Here is a 15,378-nt window from a genome sequence, read left to right on the forward strand (position 1 = left end):
AAAAACCACAGTATCACACTGAATTTGTATTTACAAGTATATGTATTTGGTTCAATTTCATACAGCACAAAATCAATAACAGTACAATGAATAGTATACAACGAAGCAGAGATAAATTACATTGTGTATTTTACTGCTTACACTTTTGAGATAGCATCCGAATTGGTTATATTCGTATGTTAGTACAATTATTATGTTAAACACATGCGTGGGCAGTGCAGTCGTCCGATGGTTTAACAATTTACAGAAACTTCAATTACAACTTTTAATCGGATTATCTCTCGAACATTGCTAAATAAAAAACAAAACAAGAACGTATTTATAAACAAAGGCAGTGAACCCACATAAATAATCATACTCAAGCTCACCATTAAAATTATTTACATCATGATTCACTTCGTCCGTATTACTTGTAAAACATGTGGTTATTTTCGTAACATAACGATTCAGTACAATCGTTTTGTTTAATACACACGTGACAGTCATCCGTAATTTAAATTTTAAAAAAAAGTGATCACAGCGTTTGATATGTACATTTCTCAAGTGAAAAAAACCGCATTTTTTATGAACTACATATATGTACATATATTGTAAACATAAATCTATTTCAGAAGCGTTTAATTTTCCATGTGAAAAACGTGAAAACTACTATGATAATGAAACTTCAAAGAATAAAAACAGTGAGTCGGGTGTTGAAACTTCACTTTCCGCTTGATTAATTTTCGAATTGAATACATTCAACCCCTTTGAAGTGGTTTTAAGCAGACCGGGATGGTGGGATTATAAAAGGTAAGAAAATGTCGTTGATCATATGTTTGATGCAATTAAACTAATCTTCTTGATAAGCTTAACACAGTAACTTGAGCTCTTTTTTACTGAATTAGGCTACTCACCAACTATTTGTTTTTGTTTTGTTATTTTTGTTAAGACGGTCAAACATACCACCGTAACTTACATTGTGTTTAGATGTGTTGTACTTATTGAGCGTTTTATTACCGCTTTTACGAATAATAGAGCCGCTTACTGCATATTGTTTTTCTTCATAACCTCGTGACTAACAACGCGATAAGGACAAACAAGCTTGTGATTGATATTGTTTAAAACATTGACAATACGTTGACACGTTGTGTTTTTTTTTTGGGGGGGGGGTTGTGTGTAGTTTGAAAAACAACCCAGAAGATGGTTGTGTATGTGTGTGTCCTTTTTTTTTTTTTTTTTTTTTTGGTGGTAATTTTATTACACGTTCAGCCAACCGACGTATGGTTTAAAGAAAGTACCGGTATTGAAAGTAAATAAAGTTTTCATATTATACCGTATGGGATACTTAATTTAGAGTAACAAAAAAAAGGCAGATACCTGATAATTATTAAATGCAGTCTTGCAACGGCCAAGAATCATCTCACGTGAACAATCATAGCTGAGCACGCACTGAGGGTATCATTTTCAAACATGGTAATACGCGAAACAGATGTAGTTCTATGTTGAATTTTTTGGGTGTTTTTTTTAGTGCATCCAGAGATAGATTTGTTTTAACGATTTATATATCGTTTCGGTATTCACATTATCCTTCTTTTTTTTTTCTTTTCTTTTTTTACATAACTTTTCAAATTTGACTTAAATAAATAAATTAATACAATTGTGTCATATCCCCCCCCCCCACCCCGTGTAGATATGGGTCTATCATGTACATGTACAAAATGTATAACGGTAATCCTTCCTTTCACTTGTAATCACCTCCGCGATCCTTCCCTGCCTTCTAATATCCACCACGTACCGCAACGGTCAGCCAACCGTAAATATTGACGATCTAAGCTTGGGCCATCACAATTGCCTCCTTTGTATACGTATGGGGAATCCCAGTGACGTCACAGCAAATGAGTCATTGACGGGCAAGCAACAACTGGACACACGAAACATGTTCTGTCTTGTCCAAGGAAGTTCCTCCAATTCGCGTTGTTTTCGAATGTTTCCGAGCACCATCCCAGTGACGTCACAGCGATGAGCCATGGATGGACGACAAACATGACGACCAGTCCGGACTTGTCCAGTCGTCCAGTCCGAATTTGCGGTGTTTTTCTTCTTCAAATCTCCATGTACACAATCACTCGGCGGTGTGAGCCCATTCAACGTCAGGTAAACGTTTGGTGTGCATCGACAAGCAACGAATGCAGTACGTCCGTGGTTTTCATCTCATTACAACGAATCTCCTGAACGGTCACACAAATTCAAGGTAAGTTCATGTCTCGCGAGACATATTATCATCAGCGTGTATTTGGGTTTTTTTTTCTAAATTATTTTATAAACTAGACTTGTTTTGATAAATGCATAACATTTGTTGGAATTGTTCTGGTGTTTAATGCTAAGTTCAAACATGTTACATGTATTTCTCTCTGACTATCCTCTGCAGGGTCGACCTCTATATACCTTCATGATCAAAGGGAGAGGCAGAGTTGTAGTCCACTCGACATTACACATTTAAATTCCTTAATAAGTAATTAACTGAATCACATTGAAAGTTGGGGAATGGCTCTATCTGGAATTTTAATCGAATCTATTTGATTATTTTGTAATAGACTTTAGAAATGATGTGCACAATAAGTGATAAAAATGTAGGAATACAATAGTGTATCGAACTGTTAGTATATTTCAGTCAGTTGTTCCAATCATTTCGCGATACCAGGCCAACATCAAATCACTGTACATGTATTTTCTAACCAAAGAAGGAGAAAAAAAAGGGCCGTCAAAATGTATCTCGTTATAACAGTGACCTTATATTATCAGCAATAAAAAAAAACCAAAGACCTGCGACCTTAAATTATCCTTGTTATAAGCAGGATGGTACATGTTTATTAACAGGGCTCTTCTTTTCAGGATTTGATTGTACAGTATGTGGTTTTAAGACTTCAGATCTTTAATAAGCTATCTTATAGCTCTTTGAGAAAGGTGACTCATAGTTTTGTTATTTCAGATACACTCACACGTATTCCACACGTATTTTTTAAAGCAATGAAGCTTCAGCAAGATGACAAACTTAATTTACAGGTATTACATTTCTGCATCTAGGATATTTCCCACTTTTTTTTTTTTTTTTTATGGGACCCCGGCACATGTTAAAACAGAATTTGAATAAAAAAGAGACGTATTTGCAACGAAATAACAACAAGGGCAAAAACCTAAAATCGATTTATATTGCCCCGACACAAAAAAAAAAATCCATGATACGAATAGAATAATAATAGAGTAATAATCCTGATAATATAAGTAAATGACAATAATGATATGTATTAATTGCATAGATGAAACAAATTACAATCCTTTAAAAATACAGACACATTAGAAATATTTATACTTTTTTTTTTTTTTTTTGCTTTTATCTCTAATAGCTTTCATATTTTTTTTATTTTTTTTATAGAGCAACACAAAAGGGAAGAATACGGACAACGCAAAAAATAAAACAATAACAAAGACAGATTAAAGCTATTTCTATGTTTCCTTTTAAGATTTATTGTATTTAATTTATTTTTTAATTTTTATTAAAAAAAAAAGAGTCGTAAATGTGTACACTAAGATCTTTGCGAATGTAAAACTTATGCGCATTGAGCAGCGATGTCTCAATAATTGACGCGGATATATTTTATTTATGATAATATATCTTCATGTACTTTAATTGAAAGGGACTATGATAAAAAAGACATGTTTTCCTTTGTATGATAAAGAATAAATAAAATAACACAATTTAAGAAAAAAATAGACCCTCATTGATTGGTGTCGATTTACAGAATGTGTTGGCTTTCAACCAACAGTTACTTGCTTTTAGTGTTAAAATATGTACTGATTGAATGTCTTCCGCGCTTCCATAATATGTCAATATCAAGGTTTACACAAGATGGGTTTTTTTAATTTTATTTTAAACAATCCGCTACATTCTATAGACGACAATGCGAAAGTTATTTGGCGATAATCCACGTATATGATCTACGTATCCTACATACATTGCTTTTTTGTAATAATAAGTTTGTTTCATTTTAATTTTGAAGATCGTCTTGAGATTGAGGCGTGCCTTAAGAGCAAAAAAAAAAAAATACGTCTTAAATACGACATGTATTTGTTTGTTGTAAATATAAATTACAAAACACATTCAGCTGAAACAAAAAGTTGAAACTTGTTCAAGATACTATCAATGTTTCCCAATAGATAAAATAAAATCTTGAAACATGACGACCATTTGGAATAAAAAAGAGAGGAAAATATGAATAACCGAATGCAAAAATCATATTGACTTCTTAGTTTTCATAAGACCACTTGAAATAAAACCGATCGACCCGATATTAGGTCTACATCGAACAAAAGTCTCGTTTCAATTTTATTTGGTTGGGAAATGTAAGTGATTTGCAATGCATTTTTTTTTTTTTTTTGGTTTCATTATTCATTATTTTAATGATGGGATTTTTTTTCTGAGTAGTGCACTGGATCCCAGTCGAGGTACATTGTAGTCGTTAGTATAGGCTACGTCACCTAAATGAATAGTGCAATTAACGAGTGATGTAGCGTCCAAACTGAATTTTAATAATCGAGGAAATCACATCTTATTTTGTTCCAGGCACCATCGATAATAGTTATATATGACGATCGTGAAAACTGAGTTTGATTAATTGTCACGTGGTTGTTTATAACAATGGTAAAAAAAAAATAAAAAAAATAAAAAAAAAGTGTCCATAAAAGTTGTCTATATATTATACTGGCTCCAATGTGTAATTAATTGTACATGCATGTAAATAGTTACCGTACCCCCTATACGTACAACCTGAGTAAGCCCCGAAAGAAGTGTAACGAAAGATATATTATACATCAGCGACCAATGAAAATTCATCTTAAACGTGCAATGCACTACCAGCGGAAAAAAAAACCACTTGGACAAAATATTAATTCAACGTAAACGAAAAAAAAAAAATTGAATGTATGGCCCTACATATAATTCGCAAACTTTCTTAAATAATTTCTATGTAAACTTTCAAACTCTATCAAAAAAAAAATCTATTAAAAAATTATTTCCAATGTAGCTTTCTTGTATTAACATGATAATGGATATGCTGAGCTATTTTTAGATTTACTAAAAAAAAAGATAGATTTTCTCATTCTGAAGGTATATAAGTTGAGGATTGTCGTCACGAGGATCAATTTGAATGTGGACATTGACATCGTCACGTCGATCTCGAGTAAGTGTCCTATTATAGTAGCGTATACAATAGTACATGTACATGAATGATACAAGGTTTTGTTTTTCTTACAATAACGCATTTCTGTTTTCTTTTAACCCAGATATATCTCACGTTGCAATATGAGTCATCAGAGTGCCATGAGGCCCTACCCAACAAGCACACCTACCAGTCAGCAGTTCCTTCAATGCTTGCAGGAGGAGTGGGACATTGATCAAGATGAAGATCAGCTTATGGTAAGTACAAAACAACCATCTGAAAAGCTATTACTCGTGAATTTACAAACCGCCTCAGGCTCGTTGAGATTACAATTTTGTTTCCGTTTCCTGAGTTTTATTACGGAGTTATTTATTAAGTAAACAAAACCAACATGTTTATGTAGCCTATTCATCGCATTTTATGTTAATACATGTACATAAAAGAGAACATTTTGTACTAACGATCCGTTTTCTTTTTCTTCACATCTGCAGATTGTTGACGTTCCTCCTGAGCCGTCAGTCGCGGTGGCACAGCAAGGATTGCAGGGCGGACGAGGGAGACAAGGACATGACGAAAAGGCAGTAAAAGGTAGACAGTACTCATGCGTGTCGTGTGATAAGGTCTTCCGTCAACTGACCAACCTGATCCGACACTGCAAGCTTGACAATATCGACACGAGTGTGAACAAGAAAGCAGTGACCTGTCCGGTTTGCAGCAAAGTGTTCTCTCGTCCCGACAATTTGAAACGGCATCGCAAGAACCACACCGCAGATCAGCTGCCGTCTATCAGCCATCAAATCTCGGATCAAGAGAAAGTGGAGTCAACCATTGCTAAGACCGGAACTGACTGTAACCCTCCCCAAAACCCTAGCAGTACAATATCAACCTGTCCAGCGTGTGGAGTTGTTTTCCAGAGGGTGAGCCATATGTTACGGCATCTACAAAACGACCACGGTGGAGTGTCAGCATCTTATCCAACACCGTTCGAGCAAACCCCCGAACCCTACCAATCTGAGAATGTAGAGGGAGATCCCGAGATGATGGAGGCTGTTTCCGATGTCCATACCACCCCATCCCCCACTGATGTACCACCAACGTCACCGCAGACACCACTGCAGACACCGCAGACATCACAAGCACCACACGGGCACATCTGCCCGCTGTGTGACAAGTCTTTCAGTCGGCACGACAACCTGAAGAAACACATCAAAACGTACCACGAAGGCAGTACAACTCCACCGTCAATACCCGAAGAAACCTAATCACACGTGATGTCCCGTCCTCATTCACCTGAAACTGTTTCCGAAGATCCTCGCGAGTTTCCAGCTGGTGATTACGGCCAAGAAAATCGGCAAGATGCTGATGATATTCTTAAAGCTCTCCGTCGACATTGGTTGCCCATTCACACGCATTACACGACAGGACGCCGCATTCAAGATGTATACAATTTTCGACTGGCTGGAAACTCCACCATAGACGTCGATATGGCTCTGAGAATGATATTTCAGCGCCTTCGATGCCGAGTGAAGATTAACCTTTCTTCTGGGTTTATCCTCCGTCATTCGGAGACGGGTCAGCTGAGGTACTTTCACGCCAGTCAAAACAATGCGAGGCTGTTCCCCACCCCCGAGACTATTGCAACGGAGCAAGACATGGATCGTGTGAGAGAGAGAGTCCGAGAGACTGATGTACTACAGTACGGCATCCTGCGTCGACCCGACACAAAGTGGACCGTTGCAGCAACCACCAACGTGATGGTCTACGTCAACAAAATGCCGCAGTTTCCCATCGGCTCACCCGTAGAGAAACTTCCGCCATACGTCGTTAACAATCTGGGTCTGACAAACTTACTCCGAAACACAAACACCGGAAACACGTTTGATGACAATTTTTGTTTCTTTCGTTGCCTGGCCGTGCATAGGGGAACCAATTCACACTCGACTGAAAAAGCAGTACATCATCTGGTCGAAACATACCGCCAGGCTGCGGGCAAAGATCGGGTAGACGGAATAACGCTAGATGAGCTGGCCATTGCCGAGGTGGTGTTCGAGGTGAATGTGCAAGTATACACACTGCTGCCGGCAGAGGTTGATGACGAAGATGGTGACGAGAACGAGGCTGATGAGATGACAGGGGAGGAACAATGTCCGAACAAAGCTACGATACAGGTGGAACTGATAAGGCGTTCTCACCGCCGCTATCCCGATACTCTGTACCTCAACCTGTGGGGAAACCACTTTTCCAATATTTCCGATCTGAATAAGTACAGCCGATCCTACGCCTGCTCCAAGTGCTACACCGTGTCTACCAGGTCTACCGATCTCCTACGTCACGAACTCACTTGTGACGTCAACATCAAACATAAATTCAGTGGGGGTTCTTACCAACTGCCTTTTACAATCTTTGACAAGTTATCCGAAGTCGGCATAGATGTAGAGGAGGACATGAAATATTACCCCTTCAGGGCCACGTTCGATTACGAATGCTACTTCCAGTCCGTATCTCCTTCAATGCGCCAGCGAGACGGAAAACTGCGATGGGAAGCACGCCACGAGTTACTGAGTGTCAGCATCGCCAGTAATATTCCAGACTACGAGGCACCACGGTGTTTTGTCAGTAACGGCAACCCGCGTGAACTGGTATCAGACATGGTCGACTACTTACATACCATCAGTCTGGCTGCGTACGAGATACTTCTGGAGAAATATGAAGTCATTTTCGAGCAGTTGGATGAGATGATTAGGGCGATGAGAAGCGAGACGATTAATGAGGCGATGGAGAGCGAGTCAACGCCGCAGAGCAAACTGCACAAGCACATCAACTAACTAAGGGAGCAGTTAGACGAATATCTTCACGAGGTACCGGTACTGGGCTTCAACTCTGGGAAGTACGATATCAACGTCATCAAGCGTTATCTGTACCCGGTGCTTCAAGAAACAGATCCTCTAAAATTGATCATCAAAAGAACCAGCACGTACATGGCCCTCAAAACCGAAAAGTTGAAGTTTCTCGACATTACGAATTATCTTGCTCCCGGATACAGCTACGCGAAATTCTTAAAGGCGTACGACTGCCCACAGACCAAAGGCTTTTTCCCGTACGAGTGGGTAGATGATCTGCAAAAACTTGTAATCGAGACACTTCCACCCCATCAGGCCTTCTACAGCAAGTTAAAGGGATGCAACATATCCGAGGAGGAATACCAGTACTGCCAGATCGTGTGGAAGGAGCACGGTATGTCCAATGTACGAGACTTTCTCGTTTGGTACAATAATCTTGACGTGGTTTCCTTTCTCGATGCGGTAGACAAGATGTTTGCATTCTACAGAGAGCGGCAGATGGACATGTTTAAATGCGCCATCTCGGTCCCGGGCCTGTCACTGCACTACCTATTCCTTACGTTCAGCCTCATCGATGAAGCGAGCAAAGAGCTCTACTACAAACTCAAAGACAACATCGTAGGGGGTCCGTCTCTCGTCTTTCACCGATACCACGAGAAAGGGAAAACGTTCATCCGGGAAGGCACCAAAATGTGTCAAAACATCGTAGGATTTGATGCCAACGCCCTCTACTTGTGGCCCCATCCCGGGATTTGCGCACCTGCAAAAAAGTTCTGACTTGACAAACTTTTGATAATAATAACGAAAAGTGCTTTCATTTGGAAGATGCAAAGTAGTAAATAGGCTTTTGAGGGGGCGGATCCCAGAGAGACGGCACTGGCACACACATAATCATCATCATATAAGGTGACATGTTTTTTTTATGGGGAGTTTTTGAGGGCAAGTGCTAGATGCAACAGACATGTACAGTTCATTATCTTGTTTGTTTGCTAACATGTTTACTCTACACTTGAGTTTGTATCTTGGACCTGAAATAAGTTAATGGGTCCTTTCATATTTGGTGAAATAATCGTTTACAGTTGTACACTCTCTGTACTCTTTTTGATTCAAAAATGGAAAGGTTTCAATGCCTCAAAACCCAGTATTTGCGTTAAAAAAAACTGACTCTGTCACATTTTCCAACCACACCTACGTTGTTTATTACTTGTACAGTAATACACAAATTGAGATTTTTTTTGCTGTTTGCATTATAGTGTGTCAAGTGTAAATGAAGACCAATGCGCAAGTGAACATAATACAAGATACATCTACTCCCCTAATCCCCCATTGCTCACAGTAAGAAGTAACACTCCTTCCTAAAGCCATCTGATTTCACATTGGTCACATTATCACAATCAGATATTGGAACATTTCGGCAAATGTTGAAGATAGGATAGAGGGAAAGGAAGTCTGATGTCTGATGCAGTATTTGTGGAGAGAGTGCAATGTAAGTTGAATCAATTATTCCATATTATTATTAGACAGTTACTTCACTTCAGTATCTGCAAACCTTCTATATTTGTTCTCACAACTGCACAATGCTTTAAAATTACAAACAACTACCAAATTATGAAACATTGTCTTTCGTTCATTGCAAACATATTACATGTATGGTTCTCCATATTTTTTTTCTTATAACTTCAATTTCATTTTGAGCACCTTACTCATTTTGCGGAGCCTTGCTTTATTGACCAACCACCAAGCCCAGTCCGGTCGCCATGGCAACTGGATAGCCTCGGACCCCGCCTCCAGCAGCCATTGGTCGAGATCGTTGCTTACCAATTCCCCCAAAATGCTATAAAAATCAACTCAGAAGGATATGGTAACATTTCAGTTCAGGCCATGAAAAAAGAATTTGAAAATAGATTCATTTTAAAAGAACCCCACAATATAAATGGTAGCAGCGTAATGGAACTTTGAGTACCAGCGGACATTCTGTTAAAATTTATTGAGCCCATCTGACTGCTTTTCGCTGTAAATTGGCCGCAAATCCTCGGGTTGTGTGACGTTAATTTTTCGCCCTGTACACGGCGTGCGTACGTATATACACCCATAAATGGCTCAGTCACAATCCCCCCCCCCCCATGAAATACTGATGTTTTGCTTCTATGAAGTTGGTGTCAAAGCTACAAACTTGACTAGCGGGGGTTTTCTTGGAAATACCTGCGACATTACAGGAATTGAGTCCATGACGTTACGCAGGGATTTGAATCAGTTTTGGTTCCTAGATTTATACTTTGTAAGTTTACTGCCTATGATCTGGTTGATTAGAGTTCTGAGTTCGACTTCCCTTTCACTAGGAAGAAAATCTTAAAAATCTAGACGTTTCCTGTTTAAAAAGAGTGAGGGCGCTGTGACAGAGCTATACTATCTTTCATTTCGTGGGGGATTTTAAATTCTTTAATCTTTTTAATTGTGCGTTTTACCCGGCCAACCTAGTCTTGTATCGCATTTTTACGGTTTTGTGTTTCTTCGAAAATTCGCGCATCGGCTTATTGTCTACAATCTTTCTGTATTGTTATGACATTGTTAACTTTGTTTATGAACACTGTGCAATGGATCTGTACTGTGTACGTCGGCCATTTTTAAATAAACATCGACGTCACCGTGCAATCTACATGGGACTTGACTGTTCTTGGACCTTCAGCCTGACTTGAAACGAATAAATATGGAATTTACCATCACCTTCTGTGTTGTTGGCTTAATCTTCGCACTTGCTCGCATTAGTGATAAAGAATACAAGACTGTAAGTAAAACCATAGACTTAAAATTTGCCAGTCAGAATTACATGGATGATGTTGTGTTTGGTATTGCTGACAACTATGCTGCTACTGTTCTACCACGCAACGACTTATTAACTCACAAAACCAAAAGAGGTCTGTCATGGACTCACGTTCTTATTATTGGACTTGGAAATGATGCAAACCCTAACCCAGGCCCTCCATCAAACTCCTAGATCGATGACCCCCCGGCACCCTGTAACATCTGTGTTATATACTTTTGTTGCTATACTTTCCGGAAAAGAGTATCCAATGCGAAAAGTGTGAAAAAATGGAATCATCCGGTTTGTATTGGTATGGGGAATATGCAACATACAGTTTACTCGCAAGTTCAAGTTCATCCTGGATTTGTGACAAAATGTGGTCACCCAAATTAAACTAATCTGACTCTCTGATTAATGTTAGCACTGGATGAGAATCCTTTCAGCCCGATAGACTCTGATCAATCTTTGAGTGACAACCAACATCAACCTCTCGCAACGTCCTCCCAAAAACGGGCCCAGAGAGGATCAAATCATGTATTCAGACATGTGCAGACTGGTCCAAACCCGTAATCAAAAGCCACGAAAGCATCTACCACTCGTGATACAAGAGCAAAGAAGCTTACAACCCTCAGTATCAACTTCCCAAGCTTGAAAAATAAGAAATGTTGGTACTTCTCCAAGACCAAAAACCGAACATCGCCCTTGGTTCAAAAACCTGGCTCAATAATTCCATCCTTTGTGCCGACTTATTTCCCCCTGAACATGCAGACTTCAGGAAAGACCGCCTAGATGGATATGGAGAGGTTTTAACTTGTGCGATCAAACATCTTTCTGCTCATCTTATTGACAATCTGAACTCTGATTTTGACTGCATATTGGTTCACGTTGAGTGTGGCCCTAAGAAGAAGGTTAATGTCGGAGCATTTTACAACCTTGATTCTTCACATGAACCCATTGATATGCATGTAACTCATCGTTATCCAAGCTCCACCAGTCGACGAAAAGAAATTGTAAAATCTGGTTGGGCGGCCGGAAACTTCAATCTCAAGGACATAAATTGGTCTGATAAATCTTTTTCTACTTGAAGCAGCATTGCAACCCAGTGTAAGAAATTCATTGACAAATGCAACTCGTTTGGCCTTGAACAACTTCTGACCGAGCCAACGAGTAATGACAGTATCCTGGATTTGCTTTTAGTCTCCAATTACACTATCGTTGATTCTATCCAAATTTTGCCTGGAATAGGAGATCACAGCATAGTGAACAATCATGTTAACACTGGATGTCAAACACCAAAGCCAGCCCGCAGAAAGTTTTTCTAGTACAAAAGAAAAAAAAAAGATTTTCCTAAAAACTTGGCTACCTTCGGGGTGAGCTTCCTACAGGAAAATTCAATCAAGATCTGTTAATGAGACTGGACTCGCTTGAAATGTACACTCATAAAATATATTACAGAAAATATATTCCATCAAAATTTTCCTCCACACTGTTTAATTTGCCCAGGTTCTCTCCCGCACTCCGTCGAAAAACCGGCAGTGAAAGACAACAAGTGAGAAAGACCTTAATAAAGCTCATGAGCAATATATATCCATTATGTTGGATGAGGATCTTCAGAACAACTCAAAGAAGTTTTGGAAATATGTGAAATCCAAACGTAGAGACAATGTTGGTGTTCACCTACTACAGAACGGCAGTGAGACAGTGTTTGATCACACCAGGAAAGCCAACACCATAAATTCATCTTTTAAGTCAGTCTAACGCAGGAGGACACTGCTTCCCAATCTTCAGCAGATCTTCTCTGATATTGAACCACTTGAAATAACATCTGAAGGTATCCCGAAGCTTCTTCATGAATTAAATCCATCAAAGGCGGCAGGTCCAGATGATATACCTTACAGAATTCTCAGTGAAATGCAGTTGTGAACTAGCACCATTACTGACAGCTCTCTTCAATCAATATATCATCTCGGGCCAACTTCCAGATGATTGGACTAATGTCAATGTTACTCCGGTGTTTAAGAAGGGCAACAAGATCGGAGCGGCCCAAGTAATTATCGCCCCATAACGTCTGTTCTGTGCAAAGTTCTGGAACACGTCGTCCGGCGTCATGTCATGTTTCGCCTTGAACGTCACCAAATACTAACTGACTGCCAACACGGTTTAGGAAAAATAGAGGCCGTGACACCCATTGCTCATCACAGTGGAAAAAAGGTAAACAGATCGACACGGTGTTTGTGGATTTCTCAAAAGCGTTTGATCGCGTCCCTCATCAACGACTTTTTCTTAAACTAAAGCACTACGGGATTACTGACAACATTTACAATTGAATTTCAAGCTTCGTAACATCTCACACACAGAGAGTATAGTACTGGAGGGGGAAAGCGCTACATCTGCCGACGTTATAGCTAGCGTACCCCAAGGCAAAGTTTAGGGCCACTACTGTTCCTCCTATATGTGAACGATATTCCATCCTAAGTGTCTTCAAAAACCCAGACTCTTTGCAGACGATGGCTTACTGGTGAAATAAATTCACCATCAGATGCCACCTCTTCCAAAGTGACCTCGATGCTCTCTGTAGATGGGAAAGTGAGTGGGAAATGAAATTCAACATAGATAAATGTTTCATCATGCACATGACAACTAGTCCGTGGGCTATGGGGGTCCCAGTGCACCGCCCCCCCCCCCCACCCCTCCAACCCACCGCCAAAGATATTTGTTTTAATCCTTGGCAGGTCCCCTATAGGAAAACAAAATGTTAACATTGAAAATTTAGGAAAACAAAATGTTAACATTGAAAATTTAGGGATGCTCTCTCTCTCAGGAGCCCACTTATTGGAACCGCCTCTAATTGCGCTTAGATGCATTTGTTCAGCACTAGGGTTGGAAGGGTAAGAAAAAAAGGCAATAATCTGAGCAGACCTTTACCGATCTTAATCAAAATTAACACAACAATTCTTTATGAATAACTCTTTTAAATGTGACTTTGCTTGTTATGGAAACTAACAGTAGGGGGCGCTACAGTTAAACTAAATATATATACACATATATTTTAAAAATTATTCGAACATTTCTCATATTTAGTCATTGCAGTTTACTGTTCGTATTAAAAGCCACCAAATCCTAAAAAAAAAAAAAAAATTATGATTATCCAACTACTGTTTAACTAATTTAAGAGTAAGGACTTGGCAAATTGAAAATGTAATAACATTTGAATGAGTTAAACACCGTCCTGCTGAATCCAGGTTCTGGTATTTTTAGTTTTTGGGTTGGGAGGTGGTTAGTCAACTTCCAGATACATAAACATACTTTTTGCAATCTTGGTAAAACTTGACATGGTATGTTTTCATATATATCTTTCGAAAAATGTCTTGAATTGCCATGGAAACCGACTATAGAGGGCACTGTACCAGGTTGAATATCATAATAATTATCTTTTTTTTCCAATAAGTACAGATTTAATGATATTGCAGTCCAAGTGGCAGTTAAATCAAAGAAAAACAACAAACAAAAACGTAGATGGGTTCCACTCTAGCCTGTTGGATCCATTTTTGTGGCCACATTAAGGTAAAATATTGAAATAAATAAATTTATTGAGGATTTTGGCATAAAGTGCTTATACAATGTAGTCTTACTAATCTAAACACATAGCTATAGATGGGGATAAGCACAGGGATGAAAATACGGGAAGTTAATCAACATAAACACATGTAACTATCAAATAATAATTGTCCCAGAGGTTGAGCAATTGTTTTAAAGCTATAGTCCATCATTTGCAGCCATCCGAAAAGTAACTGGCGTAATTACTGTTGAAAAACAAACTTGGTTGAAAGATGGTAAGGGAACTAAACTCCCTGTGAAATTATTCTTTCTGGGAAGCTGTCATTTTGAAGTAATCAACGAAAGAAGGCATTTCCAACGGTGATTCTTAAGAAGCACCGTAGGAAAATTTAAATTAGTAGTTCGTTTTGTTATTCAGCGCAGCGCGCACAAGTATTGGAACGACGCACACGCGCGCGCGGTTGTTATAATTCGTCGGATCAGTGCGCGACGTCGCGTAAAGCTGCAATTCAAAACAATTCAAAACATGATTCAGTAACTTTTGATTTGAAATTGAGATCTTAGAATGCTGTTTTTCTCGGAATGTACAGCTAAGGGGCCATTCAGAATTTACAATGTTTTAAAATTTCGACTTTTTTTCCAAATTATTTTGACCCACCCACCCACCCCTAATTTCGATTAATAAAAAACTGAACACGACTGTACATGTACATGCACTTGCATGTACATGTACTTGAACACCATGTACATGTGTGTCTAGTTCAGTGACGGCGTGAAGTTGTTGGTCATCCTCTTTTATGTGATAAAATATGTGATACCTCACCAACAAGTATCTTTTAACGAAATTCAATCAGAATATTTATCCATTTTTTAAAAAAAATGTTTAATTGTTGATTTACTTGTTGGTGTCCCTGCCACACTGTACGATGGTGTAGCCGTGCGTTATGCACGTGGATTGTTTACTTTGAGTCTGGTGACTGTA

The 15,378-nt window shown here is 38.9% G+C and overlaps 2 protein-coding genes and 1 long non-coding RNA gene across 3 annotated transcripts; all 3 read left to right on the plus strand.

Annotated features, from left to right (window-relative positions):
* The first annotated feature begins 1,888 nt into the window (after window positions 1-1,888).
* LOC119735434 lies at window positions 1,889-2,719 on the plus strand. Its single transcript, XR_005272169.1, has 2 exons — window positions 1,889-2,230; window positions 2,408-2,719. It is a non-coding gene; the product is annotated as an uncharacterized LOC119735434 (long non-coding RNA).
* Window positions 2,720-5,212: 2,493 nt separating this feature from the next.
* Window positions 5,213-8,767, plus strand: LOC119736293. Its single transcript, XM_038210337.1, has 2 exons — window positions 5,213-5,452; window positions 5,687-8,767. Exon 2 carries the CDS (start codon window positions 6,467-6,469, stop codon window positions 8,018-8,020), a length of 1,554 nt encoding a protein of 517 aa, XP_038066265.1. The 5' UTR covers window positions 5,213-5,452; window positions 5,687-6,466; the 3' UTR covers window positions 8,021-8,767.
* Window positions 5,339-6,457, plus strand: LOC119735140 (zinc finger protein 534-like). The gene is made up of 2 exons (XM_038208841.1): window positions 5,339-5,452; window positions 5,687-6,457. The coding sequence occupies exons 1-2, from the start codon at window positions 5,339-5,341 to the stop codon at window positions 6,455-6,457; spliced, it is 885 nt and encodes a 294-aa protein (XP_038064769.1).
* Window positions 8,768-15,378: the final 6,611 nt, after the last annotated feature.

Source organism: Patiria miniata, unplaced genomic scaffold (assembly GCF_015706575.1).
Source record: "Patiria miniata isolate m_02_andy unplaced genomic scaffold, ASM1570657v1 HiC_scaffold_29, whole genome shotgun sequence".
NCBI lineage: Eukaryota > Metazoa > Echinodermata > Asteroidea > Valvatida > Asterinidae > Patiria > Patiria miniata.

Coding starts and splice junctions, on each gene's coding strand:
- LOC119735140 (XM_038208841.1), top strand. CDS start 5,339: ATGAGTCATCAGAGTGCCATGAGGCCCTACCCAACAAGCACACCTACC. Junction 5,453..5,686: donor AAGATGAAGATCAGCTTATG/GTAAGTACAAAA, acceptor TCACATCTGCAG/ATTGTTGACGTTCCTCCTGA.
- LOC119736293 (XM_038210337.1), top strand. CDS start 6,467: ATGTCCCGTCCTCATTCACCTGAAACTGTTTCCGAAGATCCTCGCGAG.